Source organism: Heterodontus francisci, chromosome 2 (assembly GCF_036365525.1).
Source record: "Heterodontus francisci isolate sHetFra1 chromosome 2, sHetFra1.hap1, whole genome shotgun sequence".
In the NCBI taxonomy this organism is placed as follows: Eukaryota; Metazoa; Chordata; class Chondrichthyes; order Heterodontiformes; family Heterodontidae; genus Heterodontus; species Heterodontus francisci.
The window spans coordinates 16,599,674-16,623,682 of NC_090372.1; the positions used below are offsets into that span (position 1 = coordinate 16,599,674).

Sequence of the window (24,009 nt, forward strand, 5' to 3'; positions counted from 1 at the left end):
ACATGGTCAGAAGCTCATTTCAGGATCAAATACCACACCAAGGTCGCAAATAGTCTGATTCAGCCTCAGACAGTGACCAAGAAGAAGGATGGACTCGGAGGCTAGGGAATGGTATTTGTTTGCAGGGATCGAAGACAATGGCTTCAGTCTTCCTAACCTTTAGTTGGAGGAATTGAGGCACTGTTTAACTGGGAGCCAATGTCGGCCAGCGAGCACAAAGGGAATAGGTGAATGGGACTTGGTATGGAAAACAACTGAGGCCTGTGACAGAGTCTGATTGATTTTTTTTTTTAGATTTGGCCATAGACGACCACCTCTCTCCAGTTTCGCATCATAATAAATCATTTCAAATATAGTTTTAACAGTTTTAATGGAATTGTTAAATACTCCAGAATGGTGTGTTTCCAGCAATCCCTGTGACCAAAGTATACTGTGCCCTATTTAGACAGCATCTTCAGTACTGTGTGCACTTCTAGTTGCCAAAAAACAAGGCAGACATTGTCCTCAGGGCTTTAGACTAAAGAAATACGAGCTTCCTAACCAGGAATGAAGGTGCCTGACAGGTGATATTAGAGGTGCATAAAGTAGCAAATTCTATTAAAAAAAAGATAATTCCAGAAAATTAATTTAAATTAAATTAAATTGTGTGAGTAGAACAAAGATATATGGGCTCAAACCAGTAGACTGATACCTGGAAGCACTTCTGCACACAAAGAATGATCAACACATGGTATGAATTCTAATGGAAGCGAAAACGGAATCTGTTCTGACAGAGCCATCTTCCATACCACAACTGGTGATCTGTTTTCCTTTGTGCTCAGCTGAGGATTCCCCCCCACTGTGGTTGACCAGGCTCTCAACCATGTCTATTTCCTTTCCCTCCCACCCAGAACCATGACAGGGTTCCCCTTGTCCTCATCTTCCACACCACCAAACTCCACTTCCAACAGATCATCCTCTGCCACCTCCAGAGTGATGCCACCCCCAAAAGCATCTTCCACCACCCCCTCCTTCAGTATTCAGAAGGAACGGTTGGTTCTGAGACACCATGGTCCACTCTTCAATGACCCCAAATGCCTCCTCTCCTTCCCATGGCACCAGTGTGTGCAAATGCACGAGATGCAACACCTGCCCTTTCACTTCCTCCCTCCCCACACTCCAGGGCCTCAAATACTCCTTCCAGGTGAAACATCGATTTACTTGTGCTAGTTTCAACTTAGCTTAATGTATTTGCTGCTCACGATGTAGTCTCCTCTACAATGGGGAGACCAAATGCAGGTTGGGCGACTACTTTGCAGAACTATTGCACACGGTCTGCAAGCCTGACCCTGAGCTTCCGGTTGCCTGTCATTTTAATTCTCCGTCCCACTCCCACCTCCCTGTCCTCGACATTGTACACTATTCCAAAGAAGCTAAACATAAGCTCGAGGGAAAGCACCCCATCTTTCAATTAGGCACTTTACAGCCTTCTGGACTCAACACTGAGTTCAACAATTTTAGATCAGAATCTTTACCCCCATCTTTTCAGGCAGCAGCTGTTGTTAATGATTCTGCTATTCCCATTTACACCTCCTCGAGACCCATCTTTTGTTTCTTTCCTTGTCCCATTGCCCTGCACCATCATCCCTTTAGTCATTTAATCTCTCCTGCCTTCCACCCTATCACAGATCTTCCCTTTTGTTCTTTCCTTGCCTCTGTACTTGCTTATCACCTGTTACATCTCTAATGTTTTCCAGTTCTGAAACGTTAACCCTGTTTTCCTCTAATAGATGCCGCCTGACCTGCTGAGTATTTCCAGCATTTTCTGGTTTTATTTCATTATTTCCTGTTGATCAACCAGCTGTCTATCCACGCTGCTACATTTCCTCTATATTATACAACTGAAATTAATGTATTTTGGAAATCCATAATCATTTAAGAAACAATTAAATGCTACAGTGGGGGGGGGGGGGGGGGGGGGGAGGGTGACTGCAGATTTTTTATGGATGGATAAACTAAGATGGGATGAATGGCTTTCTACATCCATAATTACCATGTGATCTTGTGAATTCCATACCCTAGCTAGCACACATATCAAATACCCAACTCCCAAATTTGATTCTTCCATTGATACCTTTTCAGAGTCAGTGGTATCAATCCCATCTTTATTAAATGCAGTCTATGAAGAAACATCAGAGCAGTTCATTAACATCTCACTACTTATTGTCTCAAATCTCCCGATTCTTTCACTTGTGAGAATATACTCGGCCTGACAACACAACATTTAAAGTAAGTTTTTTTTCCAACTCCTTCCTGTGAGGAAATGATCCTGAACCATGGCGCATCTGTCACCCATTTTTGTGACATCAGTAAACTACAATACTGTGCTCCTTTAGTCCAAATCAGCTAGGTGTACTGAAGACAAAAGGTAGACCGAGCACTGACCCTTAGTGCACACCATTTCCAACTCTCTTCTAATTTGAGCAAGACACATTTACCCTAACCCTTTGCTTCCTCTTGGTCAACCAACTTTTGATCCATTTCCACTCTAGCTTTTATGTAAAAAACGTCTTATCAAAATGCATTTTGAAAATTCATTTATATATGGTTTGTACTGAGTACTGTTCATTTACCTGCTTAATATTAAATAGTCGACTGATTTATAGCTGAATTTCAGTGCGTAAGTGTATATTCCATCCAACTATCAAAGATGAGCTTGGGTGATGGCTACTGATATATTCCAGTATGTGGGAGTATAATGACCAGGTTTCATTAACCGGGGGTTAGCCAATTTGAATAATTATCTGTCCATTTGTGGGCTGATTGGGGACGCATGGACGGGCCTTCCATTGATGGCCAAGCCTGGCATGAGGCCTTCTGTTGTTAGCCCCTCCCACTGGAGCAGCATTAAATTAGTGGGCCGCCCAGCTGCAGCCGTTGGCTATCCTGAGGAGATTCCCCTTCATAGGGGTGCCTGGCAGCTGTGGCTAAAGTTTATTTTTAAAAATGTCAAACCTCTTCAGAGGGCGCCTCAAGATGGAGGTGCCCTCGTGATCCTCATCCCACAGCAAGAGCAGCACCCACCTCAGCTGGTGGGGCTGCTGTCCTTCCAAGATTGCAGACCCTCTGATTAGGGCCTACAGCTTCAGGAAACCCATCATCCTTAATTGGATGGCATATTCGGAGGTGGCCAATTAGGAGGCCACCTCCTCGCGTCAGCTGGCATGTTGCCATCAAGTGCGGGGTCGTAACCCAGAATTGGTCCCACCCCTCGATTTTCTTTTAAAGGGCAAGATTCCGCCCTCAGAATGTGCAGATACTAAACCCAAGTCGATCATTCAGTGCCAAACTCAAGAACGTAACAGAACCTCTTCTAGAACACAACAATATTTAGGTCCACAAGCGGAGCCCCGATAGCCAAATGCTTTCCATCGGCAATAACAACAACTTGCATTCATATAGCGTCTTTAATGCAGCAAAATTCCCCCAAGGGGCTAAATATGAGCAAAAGCGATAAAATCTTGTTTATATTGTAATTTCTATGGAGTTGCCTGAAAAGGATCCTATAGGATAAAACGTTAACGTGTACCAATGACAGACACTATCTAAAGATCAAACTTCAACAAATAACACTGTGGAATCGCTGCCTAGACAGAAAACAGGCACTCGACCAATCCAATGAGAGCAGAGACAGACTCATTAGACTGACTGTAACTGGATGGGTGAACAAACAAATGGTATAACTGGATGAAATGTGTTGTATTACACACTGTTCCTGTATTACTGAATAAAGCCTACTGCATGCTCACTGCTTTTACCGAGATTTAATTCAAATCTTGTACCTACCTTGGACCATCCAGGAAATTTAAGGTATGTATCTTGAGGCAGGTCGGGAATTCCATTTGGAATCACAAAGGTACCTAAATAAAAGGATGGCACATTAGCCTCAGCTGGTGCAGTCAGCCTCTGGACTTTACTTAAGTAGCCACTTGCCACAGCTTCATCAATGTTTAATGAGTAGATGGTCCAGCCAGTCAGGATATTTGAAGCCAAAGTAAGATTTGTTACCAGTCCCTGTGGAGGAGAAAAGAGACTTTGGGTGATTTGCCCAGCAGTTCCTACTGATGCAGCTTTTGCCCTGCCACCCACTAACCAAATAGCCACGGACGTCCAAGTACTCAAAAAGAGGTCAGGGCCTTGTACTGAGAACAGGACCTGAAATGTAGATGAAAGCCAGATTGACTTCCATTTACCTTTACAGCTTCAAGCCCAGATTTAGGCTATAAATAGGGCCTATGCGCCTCCCGGCAGATACAGGTATTACTGGGGGCTCTCTGAGCCAAATTCTTGGAGAGACCAGAACGCTCCCCCTCATCAAGCCACTAAACTGCTGGAGCCATGTAGAGGGGGGCCAGGCAGAAGAATCATCGGTCCGTGGAGTGCAGTTTCACAGCTTTTAATCAGTAAGGTGGAAATTTTAGCTGATGCAGATGTGTCCAAATCACTGCCCGTTCTCCAACAATGCCCTAGTGCACCCCAGGCCCAATTGTACAATTTCCAGGCCAGAATCCTTATCAAATGGATTAATACTGCAAACATTCTACTTGGGCCCATGATCATTTACTGCTGAAAATCAAAAAGAGTTTGATTAGATCAGCAGTTCTGGAGGATAATATGAAGTATTTAGCATCAGTATATGAAATACATTATCAAAAGATTCATTGTTGCACCAATACCCTATTATAGCTACATTTTTGCCCCCAAATTGCAAGAGCCATGTTTCTGTCAGTTATAGCGGATCACACCTAGCCGTGCCCTTGAACCTGAAGCATGTAGGGTCAATGGGAGGTCTCCTGGTGGGCCCCAATCCCTGTACAGGTATCCGGCTATGCACACAGGCCAAAAACTCTGGCGCCTAAGGGAGAGGTGGGGTCCTGGCTCCCCTTGGGAAAAACAATTTCACACACCTTCAACCCAATTTGTCAGGGATCTAATAATAAAATATGCTGGGAAAATTTGGGTTTGAAGGGGTCCCTCCGCTATTTAAGAAAGGAGACAGAGGGAAACCAGAAATTACAGACCAGTTAGCCTGACATCTGTTGTCAGGAAATTATGAGAGTCTATCATTAAGGACAGAGTGGCTGAACACCTTAAAAGTTTCAGCTGATCAGAGGGAGCCAGTACGGAATTGTAAAGTGCAGGTCATACCTGATAAATCTGATTGACATTTTTGAAGTGATGACTAGAAGTAGTGGACAGTAGAAAGTCTATGGATGTTATTTATATGGGCTTCCAGAAGGCATTTGATAAAGTCTCTCATCAGAGACTGTTAGCTCAAGTTGAAGCCCTTGGAATTGAAGGCAAATTATTGACCTGGTTGGGAAATTGGCTGAGTAGAATGAGACAGAGAATAAGGATAATGGGCAGGTACTCCAACTGGCAGAATGTGACTAGTGGTGTCCCACCAAGGTCCTGTGTTGGGACCTCAACTATTCACTGTATTCATTAATGAATTGGATGATAGGACAGAAATTAACATATTGAAATTCGCTAATGACACAAAGATAGGAAGCATTGCAATCAGTGTTGACGCAAGCATAAAATTACAAAGGCATATTAATAGATTAAGTGAATGGGCAAAACTGGCAAATGGATTTCAATGCAGTTTTGTTTTTTTAATTCATTCACAGGACGTGGGCTCACTGGAAAGACCAGCATTCATTGCTCATCCCTAGTTGCCCTTGAGAAGGTGGCGGTGAGCCGTGTTTTTGAACCGCTGCAGTCCATGTGGAATATAGCTTTTCCTAGCAGGTTTGATGCAACTGAGTGGCTTGTTAGGCCATTTCAGAGGGCAGTTAAGAGCCAACCACAAGTTTCCTTCCCTAAAGGACAGTAGCGAACCAGTTGGAGTTCCAAGACCCCTCCCTCGGTCATGATCCAACATATGGTCAGCACAGACAGGCATACCTGGCTGAAGATGAGGGGTATGGTTCTGGTCCAGCTGGCACTTCTGGCCTTTTTGGTGAGGGGTTGGGGTGGGTGGAGCCCCAGATATGCCCTAACTGCCAAAGGTCTCATCTCCAACTCCATAAGCTTCAATAGGTTCATGGAGAGGCCACAAGCTTGCTCATCCCAGCACTTACACAGAATTGTGCTCACCATGTATTTTTGGCCAATATACACACCTGTCAGTACCTACACAGCAGGGAGGTTATGATGGAGCTGTATAAAACGCTAGTTAGGCCACAGCTGGAATACTGTGTACAGTTCTGGGCACCACACTATAGGAAGGATATGATTGCAATGGAGAGGGTGCAGAGGAGATTCACCAGGATGTTGCCTGCGCTGGAGCGTTTCAGCTATGAAGAGAGACTGAAAAGGCTAGGGTTGTTTTCCTTAGAACAGAGAAGGCTGAGGGGGGGGACATGATTGAAGTATACAAAATTATGAGGGGCATTGATACGTTAGATAGGAAGAGACTTTTTCCCTTAGCGGAGGGGTCAATAACCAGGGGGCATAGATTTAAGGTAAGGGGCAGGAGGTTTAGAGAGGATTTGAGGAAAAAATCTTTCACCCAGAAGGTGGTTGGAATCTGGAACACACTACCTGAAGTGGTGGTAGAGGCAGGAACCCTCACAACATTTAAGAAGTATTTAGATGAGCACGTGAAACGCCATAGCATAAAACGCTACAGACCAAGTGCTGGAAAGTGAGACTATAATAGTTAGGTGCTTGATGGCCGGCACAGACATGATGGGCCGAAGGGCCTGTTTCTGTGCTGTATAACTCTATGACATCAGTCAATCCTTGCACAAGCGCAGTATGTTCATTGGCCAGAATTTTACACACCCACCCCCTCCCCCCAACAGGAGTGGGCTGGCTGGGCAGGGGGTGGGGGGCAGTGGGGGTCATTCCTGTCATTTTCCCGCCCCCTCTGTAATTTTACGAGGGGCTGCGGTGGCGAGAAACAGCTATTGGCCTCAAGCCAATCAAGACCCTTGTGGCCAATTAACTTCCACTTAAGGGCCTCCTCCTGCCATTGCTGGTAAATTACTGGCAGGTGGAGGGTATCTCAGGACCCCAAGTAAGACCTGGCGGTCTCCTTGTGGGCTGGAGGGGGAGGGGGAGGGGTGCCCGCCTGATCGGGCATCCTGTGCTCCACGGAGGGGCCCCCACAGCACTACATTCCACCTCCTTCCCCCCCAACTGCCCCCACTTGCCTCACCGGGGCCCGGCCAATTTTGTGGGGCCTCACTGGGGACACTTACCCTTTTTCCCCAGGGCCGATGTTCCTCTTGATCCTCCCCCTGGCTGCAGTCCCAGTATTTATTTTTATTTTTTTTTAATTTTATTTTATTTTATTTATTTAGAGATACAGCACTGAAACAGGCCCTTCGGCCCACCGAGTCTGTGCCGACCAACAACCACCCATTTATACTAACCCTACAGTAATCCCATATTCCCTATCACCTACCTACACTAGGGGCAATTTACAATGGCCAATTTACCTACCACCTGCAAGTCTTTGGCTGTGGGGGGAAACCAGAGAACCTGGCGAAAACCCACACAGACACGGGGAGAACTTGCAAACTCTGCAGAGGCAGTACCCAGAATCGAACCCGGGTCCCTGGAGCTGTGAGGCTGCGGTGCTAACCACTGCGCCATTGTCCCTGCAGTGACCACTGCTCCCATGCCACTGCAGGGACCAAGTGCTGTCGGCCTGCTGATTGCCCGGCAGCTCTTGGAGGCGGGATTATCCTGCCTGAGAGGGGCGGAAGTCCCGCCCGAGGGCAATTAAAGGCCTCAGCCATGTAAAATGATAGCGTGGCTCCCAGGCCTGGCGAGGCGGGCTCATCCCCGACTTTTGGCCTCGTGCCCAACGTAAAATTCCAGCCATAAACCTGTCAATACCTACAATAGGTTCACTATGCATTTGTCAGCAATGTGCTGGCTTTACATTTGTTAATACCTACACAGGAACTGAATTACTCTGGGGAATAATGAAGCTCCTATGAATAGATAGACTGAATACGGAAGCACCATCCTTGCTATTATTCTTTTGGAAGCAATAAACTCAATTGGATGGGTGGGACTGGGGCTGGTCAGAGCTAATCGATTGGACATTACTTTCTCCTGCTATTGGCTGTGCACCAATTTAAGAGTGAACAGTTTTAAAATGAGCCGAATGTTTCTGGGAGTCACAGTAAAACAGTGGCCTTGAATTTCTGTAGTGTTGCTCCCAATCCTTTGCCATAACTCCGACAGGAGACTAGGAGAAGCCCCACAATACTGTTGCCTTATTTCTTCTCAAAACTGGAGGCGGCTGTGTTTTGAGATAAGACTGTTTCCTAGTGTGAGCTAACTTAATTGGGCAATCTCATCGCAGCACTTACAAAATTTTCAGGTTTTAGATGTTAAAATAAAAGGAAGTGGGATTATTTTGGCAATTCATTTTGCTCAATTTAAACCATTTGCGCCAATAGCCCCCATATTTAGGATTTTACTATAATGTACTACGATAAAGTTTGATGTAAACTGTTGTCTTTATCGAAGAGAGTCAGTGTTTGGGTACTTGTGCTGTAAGTTTACAAGATGTTTTCCGGTTGATAACATGCTTGTGCGAAAGCGCCCTTTGTTATTATGCAATAATCAGAGCGAACACCCACACTGTCTATATTAGGGTGATCAATGATATTCATAAATAAGAGTATTACTCCAGAGTGAAGCCGGCCTATCAGGTTGACTGGACAGCAACCATAAGTATTTTTCCAAATCATTTTTTTTTATAAAAGGCGCAGTGGTTAGCACCGCAGCCTCATAGCTCCAGCAACCCGGGTTCAATTCTGGGTACTGCCTGTGCGGAGTTTGCAAGTTCTCCCTGTGTCTGCGTGGGTTTCCTCCGGGTGCTCCGGTTTCCTCCCACATGCCAAAGACTTGCAGGTTGATAGGTAAATTGGCCATTATAAATTGCCCCTAGTATAGGTAGGTGGTAGGGAAATATAGGGACAGATGGGGATGTGGTAGGGATATGGAATTAGTGTAGGATTAGTATAAATGGGTGGTTGATGGTCGGCACAGACTCGGTGGGCCGAAGGGCCTTTTTCAGTGCTGTATCTCTAAGATAACTAAGATAAGAAAATGATTGCACAATGTAACAAGTTTTATTTCTATTGCAGGAATGGTTAGTATTGGAAGTAACCTTTCACGATAACAGTTGACAGACATTTAACATATTCATGTGGTATTTTTTGTCAGATATTTTAACAGAGGGCGATACATCATTTATTTTAAGCTTATCTTGTAAAGTGGTATTGAAGTCCGATTGCTACATTTTTATTCCTCTCTAAAGGATCTGTAAATATTCTTATTTTTGCTTGGAAGGCTATTACAGTAAGCTCCAAAAATACCAGAAAATTCTCCAAAGGGAGTGTCAAACATCAAAACATTTCTGGAGTGGGTACTCCCCCTAGAAAATAGATCACTTTTCTAAACCCATCACTGCTAAAAACTGTGCTTCGTGTGCTTTACGTTTCTTCCGCAATTGAGTGCAACTTGGGTGTCCTATTTGACTCAGATGGGTTTCCAGTGCCATATACTCTCCATCATCAAAACCGCCTACCTCCACCTCAGTAATGTCGCCCTTTTGTGCTCCTATTTCAGCTCATCTGCTACTGAAACCCTCCCCATCTCTAATCACCCCAGTCCTGCAATTCTGGCTTTTTGTGCACGCGACTTCCTTCCGCCCACTATTGGTGCATTCGGCTGTCAAGGCATTAAGCTCTGGAATTCCCTCCCTATCCCTCTCTCCTCCTTTAAGACACTGCTTAAAATCTGCCACTTTGATCAAGCTTTTGGTCACCTGTCCTAATATCTCATGTGGCTCTGTGAAATTTTTGTCTTTGATAATGCTCCTGTGAAGTGCCTTGGGATGTTTTACTACATGAAAGACGCTATATAAATGCAAATTGTTGTTGTTGTTGAGTTGCATATACCTGCAGCTTAAGTTATGACCAATGACCTTCAGTCTCACACCTGGTCTTCAAATGTCATCTACATTAAGGGAACTGTCAGCTTTCTTTGGAAGCTGCTGGTCTTATTTCACTAGTTTTTTGTTTTATTTATTCACAGGGTGTGGGCCTCACGGGCAAGGCCAGTATTTATTGCTCATCTATAAATTGCCCTTGAGAAGGTGGTGGTGAGCTGCTTTCTTAAACCACTAAAACTCCCCACAGTGCTGTGAGGTGGGGAGTTCTAGGATTTTGACCCTATGACAATGAAGGACAGGGCTGTGTGCGCCTTTGTCGTGTCTGGTGCCTAGGTTGATGCTGGGTGATCTGTCAGTTTTATTTCTATTAGACTTTTTTTTTTATAGCAGTTTAATACAGCTGAGTGGCTTGTTAAGCTATTTCAGAGGACAAGTAAGAGCCAACCACATTGGCATGGATTTGGAGTCACATAGGTCAGACTGGGTAAGAATGGCAGATATCTTCACTTAAAAGGACATTAGCGAGCCCGATGGGTTTTTAAACAACAATCCAGTAGCTCATGGTCACCATTACAGAGCTAGCTTTATATTCCAGATTTATTTAATTAGCTGAATTTAAATTTGCCAACTGCCATGTTAGGAATTGAACTCATGTCTCTGGATTACTTACTAGTCCAATAACATTGTCACTATGCTATTGTCATCTGGCAGGTGTGCACATCCAGTGCTCGGAAGAAAATTGTAACGCCAGAAAAATGTTGCCGCATCTTTCAATTATATTTCCACACTATTGCGGTAATGGATGAACTTGCCGGCATTCTGGAACAGTTCATCTTGCGCTGTCTTAAACAGGTGGGCCTGGTGGCTTCGCAAGTGCTTGCAAAATCACCCCTTGGTGCCTTGCGGGACCCAGAACCCAACAAATCAATGGCATCTGTTATTTACAGGGTCTCAAGCAAAGCAGTGACCCTAAGGATCATCTTAAATGAGATTTCAGCATCACATATGAGACAACATGTCCCAGCTGACAGTGCGCACTACTGCTCTGACAGATCTGCTTTAATGCAAAGCCTGCAGAGGCTTGCTAGTAAAAAGTATGGACGAGATGCAATTCCAGTCATTCCAGCTAACGAATATATTATGAACAAGCTCAAGCTTTGCAGGGCTTCTGAAATTGATGCAATATACTTTAGAATTTAAGAAAATAGATCTTCTTTCTTCTTTGGCCTCCTTATCTCGAGAGACAAATGGGTGAGCGCCTGGAGGTGGTCAGTGGTGTGTGGAGCAGCGCCTGGAGTGGCTATAAAGGCCAATTCTAGAGTGACAGGCTCTTCCACAGGTGCTGCAGAGAAATTTGTTTGTCGGGGCTGTTACACAGTTGGCTCTCCCCTTGCGCTTGTGTCTTTTTTCCTGCCAACTGCTAAGTCTCTTCAATTCGCCACGCTTTCGCCCCGCCTTTATGGCTGCCCGCCAGCTCTGGCGAACGCTGGCAACTGACTCCCACGACTTGTGATCAATGTCACAGGATTTCATGTCGCGTTTGCAGACGTCTTTAAAGGCGACATGAAGAAAATAGATCACACTCTAGTTATTATTCTTCGGAGCTCGGTGAATATTGTACCCCAAAGAACTGAAGGATAATACACATCCTGATATCCAGAGCAGGAGATATGAATAGTATCATAATGTCAATCTTTTGCTAAAATTATTAGACCTCTGGAGGGTTTGTCTAAGTACATGCGCACACATAGTTAAATGTTCCTCAAAACTACTAAATTAGTCCAAACTAACAGTAACTTAAGTCCTTCCGGTAGCATATGACAGGTACAGTTCTATAAAATGTACCTTAAAATCCCGGATGTCTCTCCCATAATTTATTCTGCCCATGTTTTCCACGAGTATATCGAGCTTTGATCCAGCCCGTCCAGTGACGTTGATGCTGGTGACATTATTTCTTTCTAGTATCCCTTGGAAAACCTAATGAACAAACAAAGACAAAACAGAGACACTTTGAACATAGCACAAAAAAACATGAATTAGAGAGTATGTTGGCCGTGACATTGGGTGTCGAAATTTCATAATGCACAAATAGCATTGTTACAGGATTGGGATGCATTTTCAAATCGTGTTTTTGTTGTGAGGATTTTAGGATTTGTTTCAGTCTCAAAGTTATTTGAGAAGCTCTATATGCTAATGCATCTACCACAGTCTTGAGAAGTTTTTTTTTAGAAGCTCTGTATTGTAATATGTCTGCCACAGTTCTGGGTAGCTCAAAACTGGAAAAACTAATTAGCATTGGAGGGAAAATATCATGCTCTCAGTAATTATTTCTATTTGTAAGAGTTTAGGGTACCTTGAAGCCTACCAGGCTTTTTGTGTTGATGTGATTGCCAAGGTGCATTAATCACAGCCACTTACAGTGCAATGTTTAGGGTGAGGTTTACATAGCTGCAGTAATTCTATCAAACAGAAATCTTAATTATGAAGAAGGTTAGTGAAATTAAGACTCCTCTTTGGGGAAGAGCAGTGCTCGGCTAAAATGATGTTTTCAAGATTATGAAAAAGAGGGGAAATTGGCCACAGTTAAATTTTCCATAGGCTAAGGAGCTCAAACCACAGGAGAAACAAGTTAGTTATTATGATTAGGACCAAGACTGGAAGTCAGATGGCCATAGAGGAACTGATAATGTGATTGCCAGCACCAATTGCATTATTACTCATATTACTGACTGCAGTTGCCCAAGGCCAAGTCCATGCCCCAGTGCTCTGTCTGTGCACAATGTGAGCTTGTGCACTAGGCTCATTACACCTAAATGTATTTGGATCGTGAGATGGCCCTTAATGCAATTGGAAGATAGTAGCAGTATCCTATAGGTTGAGTGCCTCTTTGGGTGCAAGATGAAGACCCTTCAGCTCCCTTCAGTTCTGTCCTTAATGTTAACAGTGCTTTGTCAATGAGCAAGTTATTGTTTTTCCATTCCTTTGGTCTTTTCACCTCAAGATACTTATTCTGCCCATCTTAATACATCAAACTCAAACAAGCCCCCTCATTATTGGATCAAATTATTTCTTTAATGATTCTAGAGTTTTCATTTTTACCTGGATGTCACTCTCTGCATGAAGTTAAAGTTACCATTTACTACTCACACTGTACAATTTAAAGTGATATTTGGATTAACCTTTTCTGTACCATTTACTATCTTCTACACCTTAGATCCCCACTCAAAAGCCTCCTTTCCAGCCAGGAAAGCCCAACGCCTACTTCAAAGAAGGACAAAAACTTGCATTTATATAGTGCCTTTCATGACCTCAGGATATAACCAAGGAAGTACTTTTGAAAGGTAGTCACAGTTGGAATGTAGGAAATGCAGCAGCCAATTTACACAGCAAGCTCCCTCAAACAACAATGATATACGACCAGGTAATCTGTTCCAATGATGTTGGTTGAGAGATAAATGTTGGCCAGGACAACAGGAAGAACTCCTTCCTCATCTTCGAATAGCACCTAACCTTTACATCCACCTGAGGGGTTTAAAATCTCAACTGAAAGGCAGCACCTCTAACAGTGCTGCACTGAAGGGAAAGCCTCTGCTCAAGTCTCTGGAGTAGAACTTAAACCCACAACGTTCTGACTTAGAAATGTGAACTTTACCACTGGGACATGGCTGACATTGCCTGGCACAAAAGGGGCAGCAGCGATGAAAAAATGCCCTTTTATATATGCAAATGCATGTCCCATGAGATTACTATCATCTCAGATGCAATTTTGAGATAGAAAACAGTGATTTGTACTTGTGAATGTCCCCACCCATTTATACTAATGTTATGTGGTCTAACAAGTGGTTCTTGAAATAAATTGCTGGAGGGTGTCATTAGAAAGTGGACAAAATTTATTTTCTAACTTTTATTTTTTGTTAGTCCATGTGAGCAGCCACACCTCTTCCCAAATTCCCCAAACCCCTGGATTGCCTCCCTCCACCCCAGGATCTAAGCCAGCTCAGAATGGGAGCCAGTCTTTTTCCCTGATCTCCCCAACTAATGAGCAGTTTAGAGCACTGGTTTGGCACGATTGCTTCTTGTGAATGAGGTCTGGGTGTCAAAACGTCCTCAACACAACCGTACTCCCATCCACCCTCATTGTTCATCAGTTACAGCTCCTCTCTTTGCATGGGGCACAGACCTGCACTTACCCTGGCACACGATTGGTTTTATCAGCTATTGCCAGATCTGACTGGACCATATCAAACATCATCAGCTCTGCTCTCTCTACCAAAACACGTTACTCCAGGATCATCCTGGAATGTAATGATAATCCTGGACTTCTTTTCTCCACTACTGACCATCTCATTAGACCCCTGCCCCTCCACCCTCATCTCCAACTAAATATGGTCAGAGCTCACAAACTTTGTTGTCACTAAGATTGAACTATCTGTTCAGGGGCTTCTGCCAGTGACCTTTCCCCTTGTCCATCAAGCCAAACATTCCCAAGGCTGCCCTTGCCCTGAATCTGCATCTTTTTCTAGTTTTTCCTCCTACCTCCCCTCATGCCCTTTCCAAGTTTATCTTGCCGATGAGACACGCCACAACCCCTACACTGCTGCCACCCGGCTCTCATCTAGTTGACATTCCTCTCCTCAGGTGCTGTACCCCTCCATTTCAAATCTGCCATCATCACCCCACTCCTCAAAAAACCCACCCACAACCCTTCTTGTCCTTGCAAACCAGCCTCCTCCCACCAACCTCCGTTTCCTTCCCAAAGTCTTTGAACATGTCGCTGCCTCTCAAATCCCCATCCTTCCTGTCTCTCCATGTTTGAATCTCCCCAATTAGGTTTCTACCTCTCCCACAGTCTGAAATAGTTCTAGCAATAGGAATTGCGAGACAGAAAAAGTCCACGATCCATCTAGTTTGTATCCTGAGCAGCACCAAATCCTATTGACACATCACCCGACCTCACATTGACTCTTGGTCCCCCAACAGCTCCAATCTTATCTTCATGTTCAAATTCCTTGATGGCTTTGTCCCTCCTCGTCTCCGTAACTTCCAACCCTGCAATCCTTTGAAAACTCTCCATTTCTCAAACTCTGGGTTCTTACACATTCCCTTTGCCCTACCACTGCCAGCCTGGCATTCAGCCATCTAGTCCTCCTCAAGCTCTGGAATTCCTTCCTTCAACCACTCCACCTCTCTCTCCTCCTTAAAGCCAACCTCTTTTACCATAATTTTGATCTCCTCTCCCAACATCTCATTCTTTGACTAGGAGCTGGATTTTTCTTCCGGGGTCAGGACCCTGATGTTAGGAGGACTTCCGGGTCCCGACCCCATATTGCGTCGGCACCTGAGGCCTGACGTGATTTTTGATCAGCTGGCCAGTGAGTGGCCAGGGTGCCTGCTCACTGGCCAATTAAGGACAGTGGGAGGGCTCCCAAGGCTGGAGGGCAATAAGAGGCCTGTCTGCCTCCACAACCATTTAAAGACTGGTCCCTTGGTGTCAATATTTTCCCCTTGGGACCTTTTTCTACATTAGAGATGCTATGTAAATACAAATTGTTCATTTTCTCAACTCGTTTACTGTATTTAAGCTTAATTTTAACTGTGTTTGGTATTTGATGCCTTTTTTATTGCATCTTTTATCTCTCCGCATTTTAATTTCAGTGCAGTGTGTCAAGTAAAAATAGAGAAAAACAAAGTTTAATTTGAACTATACTGAGGAAGTGGTCAGTCACAATTTCAAAGCAGCGGCCCAGGTGTTTAAAAAAAAAAATTCAAATCAAACATTTAAATGTCAGAAAGGTAATCAACAAACAACAAACTTTAAATATAATTTGCTCTACCTTTTTAAAATGACAAGTAGGCAGCTTTATCAATTGATTGGTTGTCGATGTTTCGAAAGCAGAAACAATCAACAGTTATATTTTTTGATAACTTTTAAACATTCAGTTGTAAACACTCTAACAAATATACCCCAAACTTGGTGCTGTTGACAATGCTGCAGCTATTTTTTGGTTAAGAAAAGCTAACTTTAAGATGTATGGAAAAGACCCCAGTGTGCCAGACACCAGGATCTTGATGTGCCTTTTCTGTATATTGTTTCAACAACTTGCTGTAATCTTTCCATAACTGAACATCTGTTATATTCCATTTGTCTTATCTTTTTTGACTTATGATGTTTTTGGATATGTATTTTGCAAAGTGAGTATAATTTTTTACCAATATTGAAATGAGTCAATTTTTTTAAAAAAAGGAAGAAAGGAAGGACTGATGCAACCCTACAATACAAAATAGGGAGAGGGGTGGGTGATCATTATGAGTAGGTAGAGGAAGGATGGGTGTGAAGTTGTGTTAAGGAAGGAAGGGGTGGGCGAGAGTACAGGGTAGATAAAAATGAATATCATGTATCCTTTCTTTGCCCCTCATAAATAGCCTCTCTGTTTAAAAATGCAATTTAAATTTAACTTGAATAATGCTAACTTAAAGAAATATGCCCCTCTAATTTTAGGAAATAGCTTTGAAAATTTTTGCACAAAGAAATGTATTATCATCAGTGCAGCTGACTGAATAGTAGCAAGTGCACTGGGCGAGGATGCCCAAAGGGAGTCCATGATAAAGGTGGAAATAGGAATTCATTGTAGAAAAGGTTGACCAGCAGTATGTGCAGATGTGATTTTTAATACATCACTAGCCCGTCTTCCATGATGGTGCAGCAGTATGTTAAATAATATCGTCACACTCTTGCCTATCTTTGATACCTGTTGCTGATTCTCCTCTTCAGCTTCGCTTTCTCTCCTTAACCCTTTTGCTCCTCTCTCTCTATCCTCTTCTGCATCTCTTTCCTTTTCTTTCCCAATATACTTTTGGATGGGATGGGAGATTGTGAGATGGGGAAAGGAATCAAATATATTAAAGGCGGACTTTGGGGTGATGGCAGTTCTCAGTGGCTTCCTTCCGATCTCCTCCCACACTCACTGCTTAATCTCTCCTCTTCTCTATCTCCATCTTTCTCTTCCTACCTCCTCTCCTTTTTCTTTACACCATCCTTTCTTATCCATTTCCCGCAGAGGATTGCTAAACTGTCAAAATTCCACAAAATAATCAAATTACAATAGAAAGGAGCAGTCTGCTTGATCTCCTGTCTATTTGTCGTTCTCTCCATCTCTCAGTGTCTAGTGTTCGAATTTAGAATCTCTTTCTCAAAAGGTGTAAACAATTAGCAAATACCTTTTTAAACTGTTCACAAAATGCAGGTGAGATCATCAGCTGCCTTCAACATTCAACTGGCAATTTCCTTAAAGGACTGCATAATGTTTAGAAAGTCCATCCGATCTTTAATCGTTAATAACTCAATGTACACAGGATAGAAACGAACTGTAAATTACTTTTTTTTTTTTAAATTCGTTCCTGGGATGTAGGCATCCATTTGAAATCGTAGTTCATAATGTTTTAACAGAATACAGTTCAGATTTCCAGGCTTCAAAATAACCACTGTCTTTCGTGATGCTTCGTTCAATCAGATTTGCCACTGTTTACCTTTTCTTCAACTGTTGCCATTTTCAATCAATCAGTTTCAGCATTAACAGCACAGCATTAACATTGAAATACTCTATGAATTATGCTTTCATATGCCGCTTACAGTTTACTTCTGTGCAGTGTTCATCCAAAGTTAATGTTTAAAGTTGCCCAAGGACTTCAGAAACATGCTGTGTTATTACCAAGGACACTGACCTTTCAGCAGAAACTGAATTGTGGAAAATTCTGTCAACTGCTCATCCACAAAATGTGCAACAACTTATATTTGTACAGCACCTTAACGTAGCAAAATGTCCCAAGGCATTTTACAGGAGCATTATAAAACAGGAAGTGACACCATGCCACATAAGGAGTTATCGGGCAGAATCTTATGAGACCCATGGAGGGGAATCCAAAAGGTTACCGTCGGGTAGACGGGCTGAGGCTTTCCCACTTCCGGGCGATCCTGCTGGAGGCAGGTGAGCGAAGGGAACAGCTACCTGCCTGGCAGCAGCAGGTGGATAATTAGTGCCAATTAACTGGCCACTTGCAGCCAGTTTGACGACATCACCGGTATCTGACTGGCAACAGAGGCCCCACCCTGCGGGCAAAGCCCAGGAGGCTCCCTGAAGATGGTAGGCTGGAGGACCAGCAATGCCTCCTTTGTTTAACCCCCACCCCGGAGCTGCTTTTGCTACCGAATAACAGCTGCGGCCACAGGCCACCCTGTGGAGGGCAATCTTCCTCCCCCACTGCCAACCCAAACGCCCCACGATAAAGGCCTGGCCATTGTGGCCACAATTAATTTTACACATCTGCCCCCTCGCATTCTCCTACCTGTTGAAGCAGCGCCTGCCTCTCAAGGAGGCTGCTGGCAGGACATCACTGCGGGCCCTCCCACTGGACCAATCAGGTGCCTGTGCCGCCTCGCTGTCCTTAATTGGACAGCGCTCCCAGATGCAGCCTCTTAATTGGCCGTTTCCAGTAAGATCGCACTGGTGGGCGGCCAGGCACCACTAGCAGAGTCCGCTCCCACTTTTGGTCCCAACCTCGGAAAACCTTTAAAGGCGGTGAGATTCCAACCATTAGATCAGACAAGTACAAAACTTGATCAAAGAGGTATACTTTAAGGAGGGTCTTAAAGGATTAAAGTGAGGTGGGGATTTCTAGGGAGAGTTTTCCAGAGTTTAGGGCTCAAAAAACTGAAGGTGTGGCCACCCAACGGTGTAGTGATTAAAATAGGGGATACTCAAGAGCCCAGATTTTGAGGAAAGCAGATATCTCAGAGAGTTGTGGGGATGGAGGAGATTAGAGATTGGGAGGGGTGAGGTAATGGAGAGATTCGTAAATCAAGATGAGAATTTTAAAATAGAGATGTTGCTTGACTGGGAGCCAATGTGGGTCAGCGAGCACAAGGGTGATGGGTGAACGGGACTTGATGCGAGTTAAGACATGGGCAGCAGAATATTGAACGACCTTAAATTAACAGAGGGTAGAATGTGGGAGACCAGCCTGGAATGTGTTGGAATAGTCAAGTCTAGAGGTAATGAAGGCATGAATGAGGGTACGGCAACAGATGAACTGAGATAGGAGAAGTTGGGCAATGTTACGGAGGTGGAAATAGGGGGTCTGAGTAATGGCGCGAATATGTGGTTGGAAGCTCATCTCGGGGGTCAAATATGACATCAATGTTGCAAATGGACTGCATTAGTCTCAGATTGTTGCCGGGACAGTGATGGAGTCGGTAGCTAGGGAACGGAGTTTGGAGCAGGCACTGTGAACAATGGCTTCAGTCTTCCCAACAGTGAAGGTGTTGAGAGAAGTGGTGGTGAGGTAGAGCTGGGTGTCAGCGTACACGTGAAAATGAACGCTGTGCTTTTGGACAATGTTGCCGAGCGGCAGCACATAGACAAGAAATAGGAGGAAGACAAGGATAGATCCTTGATAGTGCAGCACGATTAAAAGCTCAGCCTTAACCGTTGGAGTAAAAACAGACAGTTCAAGCCCAGGATTTTCATACAAGCCGAGGCCTTCAGGTTAAAAACTTTAATGGAGGCATTAAAAAACACTTCAATGATAAATTTATTGTGAAACTGGCAATTTTTCAATTTTGTTTAAACCTTTATTTTGGCCATGAGAAATTTCAGTTACTAAAATAAAACGTGGTATTGTCACTGGACCAGAGACCCAGGGTATTGCTCTGGGGACATGGGTTCGAATCTCACCACAGTAGAAGGTGGAATTTGAATTCAATTAATAAATCTGGTTCACTACTGTCCTTTACGGAAGGAAATCTTCTGGCCTACATGTGACTCCAGACCCACAGCAATGTGGTTGACTCTTACATGCCCTCTGAAATGGCCTAGCAAGCCACTCAGTTGTATCAAACCGCTACAAAGTCAATAAGGAATGAAACCGGACAGACCACTCGGCATCGACCTAGGCACCGGAAACGATAACGGCAAACCCAGCCCTGTCGACCCTGCAAAGTCCTCCTTACTAACATTTGGGGGCTTGTGCCAAAGTTGGGAGAGCTGTCCCACAGAGTAGTTAAGTAGCATAGTCATATTCACCGAATCATACCTTACAGACAATGTCCCAGACACCGTAAACACCATCCCCGGATATGTCCTGCCCCACTGGCAGGACAAGCCCAGCAGAGGTGGCGACACAATGGTATGCAGCTGGGAGGGAGTTTCCCTGGGAGTCCTCAACATCGACTCTGGACCCCATGAAGTCTCATGACATCAGGTCAAACATGGGCAAGCAAACCTCCTGCTGATTATCACCCACCGCCCTCCCTCAGCTGATGAGTCAATACTCCTCCATGTTGAACACCACTTAGAGGAAGCACTGAGGGTGGCAAGGGTGCAAAATGTACTCTGGATGGGGGACTTCAATGTCCATCACCAAGAGTGGCTCGGTAGCAACACTACTGACCAAACTTGCCCAGTCCTAAAGGACATAGCTGCTAGCCTGGGTCAGTGGCAGGTGGTGAGGGAACGAACAAGGGGGAAAAATATACTTGACCTCATCCTCACTAATCTGCCTGCTGCAGATGCATCTGTCCATGACGGTACTGGCAGGAGTGACCACCGCACAGTCCTTGTGGAGACCACGTCCCATCTTCACATTGAGGATACCCACAATTGTGTTGTGTGGCACTATCACTGTGCTAAATGGGATAGATTTCGAACAGATCTAGCAAAGCAAAACTGGGCATCCATGAGGCGCTGTGGGCCATCAGCAGCAGCAGAATTGTACTCAACCACAATCTGTAACCTCATGGCCCGACATATCCCCCACTCTACCATTACCATCAAGCTGGGGGTCCAACACTGGTTGAATGGAGAGTGCGGGAGGGCATGCCAGGAGCAGCACCAGGCAGACTTCAAAATGAGGTGTCAACCTGGTGAAGCTACAGCCCGGGACTACTTGCATGGCAAACAGCCTAAGCAGCATGCGATAGACAGAGCTAAGCGATCCCACAATCAACGGATCAGATCTAAGCTCTGCAGTACTGCCACATCCAGTCATGAGTGGTGGTGGACAATTAAATAACTAACTGGAGGAGGTGGCTCCACAAATATCCCCATCCTCAATGATAGGGAGCCCAGCACATCAGTGCAAAAAATAAGGCTGAAGCATTTGCAACAATCTTCAGCCAGGAGTGCCAAGTTGATGATCCATCTCGGCCTCCTCCTGAAGTCCCCAGCATTACAGATGCCAGACATCAGCCAATTTGATTCACTCCGCATGATATCAATAAACGACTTAAGGCACTGGATACCGCAAAGGCTATGAGTCCTGACAATATTCCAGCAATAGTACTGAAGACCTGTGCTCCAGAATTTGCCGCACCCTTAGCCAAGTTGTTCCAGTACAGCTACAACACTGCATCTACCCGGCAATCTGGAAAATTGCCCAGGTTTGTCCTGTACACAAAAAGCAGGACAAATCCAACCCAGCCAATTACAGCCCCATCAGTCTACTCTCGATCAGTGAAGTGATGGAAGGGGTCGTCGACAGTGCTTTCAAGCAGCACTTGCTTAGCAATACCCTGCTTAGTGACACTCAGTTTGGGTTCCGCCAGGGCCACTCAGCTCCTGATCTCATTGGTTCAAACATGGGCAAAAAAGCTGAACAAGTAGTGAGGTGAGAGTGACTGCCCTTGTCATCAAGGCAGCATTTGACAGAGTATGGCATCAAGGAGCCCTAGCAAAACTGGAGTCAATGGGAATCAGGGGGAAAACTCTCTGCTGGTTGGAGTCATACCTAGCACAAAGGAAGATGGTTGTGGTTGTTGGAGGTCAATCATGTCAGCTCCAGGACATCGCTGCAGGAGTTCCTCAGGGTAGTGTCCTGGGCCCAAACATCTTCAGCTGCTTCATCAATGACCTTCCCTCCATCATAAGATCATAAGTGGGGATGTTCGCTGATGATTGCGCAATGTTTGGCACCATTTGCAACTCCTCATATACTGAAGCAGTCAGTGTACAAATGCGACAAGACCGGGATAATATCCAGGCTTAGGCTGATAAGTGGCAAGTAACATTCACGCCACACGTGCCAGGCAATGACCATCTCCAACAAGAGAGAATTTAACCATCTTCCCTTGACATTCAATGGCATTATGATTGTTGAATCCCCCACTATCAAGATCCTGGGGGTTACCATTGACCAGAAACTGAACTGGAGTAGTCATATAAATACCGTGGCTACAAGAGCAGGTCAGAGGCTAGGAATTCTACAGTGAGTAACTCACCTCCTGATTTCCCAGCATTTACAAAGCACAAGTCAGGAGTGTGATGGAATACTCTCCACTTGCCTGGATGGGTGCAGCTCCAACAACACTCGAAGTTTGACACCATCCAGAACAAAGCAGTCCGCTTGACTAGCACCCCATCTACAAACATTCACTCCCTCCACCACCATCGCACACTGGCAGCAGGGTGTACCAGCTACAAGATGCACTGCAGCAACACATCAAGGCTCCTTAGGCAGCACCTTCCAGACTCAAAATCTCTACCACCTAGAAGGGCAAGGGCAGCAGATGCATGGGAACACCACAAGTTCCCCTCCAAGTCACACGCCATCCTGACTTGGAATTATATCGCCGTTCCTTCACTGTCGCTGGGGCAAAATCCTGGAACTCCCTCCTGAACAGCACCATGGATGTACCTACCTCACATGGAATGGAGCGGTTCAAGAAGGCAGCTCACCACCACCTTCTCAAGGGCAATTAGAGATTGACAATAAATGTTGGCCTGGCCAGTGACGCCCACATCCCTTGAATGTATAAAAAAATTCAAGTGATTTCTGAGAACTCAGAGATCAGATTATGTGATAAGAGTGACAACCTTACGCAAAGTTAGGAAATGGTAATGAGAAAAAAGGAACAAAGATTTCTTAAAATGTGACAAGTAGAAAGCAAATAAAACAAAGAGGAAGAGAGATGGCCCAATGCGCAACTTCCAAAAATTCCCCACCTTCCTGCCTTTGAGTGGCTGATAAGATTCTGCTCAGTGGATGGAATCTTCCTAGACCCCTCAGAAGGTGGGGCCAGGAGGAATTTCACAGAGGTTCGCATCGAGTCAGGGGGCTGCTGCGTTCCCACCTCTGGTGACCTTCCCAGAGATCAGTATCACTGGCAGAGACTACTCTCCCGGCAGCGGCAGGGAGCCAATCTGCATCATTAACAGCCCATTTGTGGGCTGGGCCCCCCACCTACATTAAGGGCTAAGCCTGGCAGGTGCCTGGAGGTGGCTTGCCAGTGGCTGGCCCGGAGGGCTCACGAGGCCTCCTACACTCACCTTTCTCCCAATGCAGCTGCAGCATTCAGTGGGCCACAGCTGCTGGCCTTCCTGAGGAGGGGTTTCCCCTCCACAAGGTTGGCCTCCCAGCTGTGGCCAGTGTTTTTCTTAAACAAATCCAGGCCTCTTCAGAGGATCCCTCAAAATGGAGGCGCCCTCGCATTCCCCCTCTGATAGTGGCAGTGCTGACCTCTGCTGTCCTTCCAAGGATCCAGGCCTTCTGATTGGGCTTCCAGCCTCAGGAACCTACCCGCCATCCCAGATTGGATGGTGGGCCTGGAGGTGGCCTCTTAATTGGCCGCCCTCGGGAAGGTCTCCCAGGTGGGCATGCCGAGTGCCAGTGCAATGTCGGGTCCCAGAAATGGTCCAGCCTCTCAACTACTCCTTAAAGTGCACTAGATTCCGCCCAATGTGTATATGGGATAAGACTAGATTCCACTCTTTTAAAAAAAAAAGCAACAGAACACGCAACAGTTGTGTTGCAAATGTGGGTTCCAAAAAAGAGAAAAGAATGTCTTGCATTTATATAGCATCTTTCACAACCACAGTACTTCCTAAAGCACTTTGCAGCTGATGAAATACGTTTTGAAGTATAGTCACTGTGGTAATGTAGGAAATGCGGCAGACAGTTCGTGCAGAAGTTCCCACAAGCAGCAATGTGAGAAAGACTCAGTAACCTGTTTTTGTGATGTTGTTTGAGGGATAAACATTGGTCAGGACACCAAG

At 45.0% G+C, this 24,009-nt stretch overlaps 1 protein-coding gene across 2 annotated transcripts in view; it reads right to left on the reverse strand.

Moving 5' to 3' along the window:
* The window catches only part of glb1 (galactosidase, beta 1), a 99,298-nt gene that overhangs the window by 20,703 nt on the left and 54,586 nt on the right, over window positions 1–24,009 (reverse strand). For both annotated transcript variants that reach the window (XM_068055115.1, XM_068055106.1), the window contains 2 exons: window positions 11,810–11,941; window positions 3,826–4,053 (listed from right to left, as the gene is read on the reverse strand). In XM_068055115.1, coding sequence (XP_067911216.1) covers window positions 3,826–4,053; window positions 11,810–11,941 — 360 coding nt within the window. The remainder of the gene's footprint in view (window positions 1–3,825; window positions 4,054–11,809; window positions 11,942–24,009) is intronic.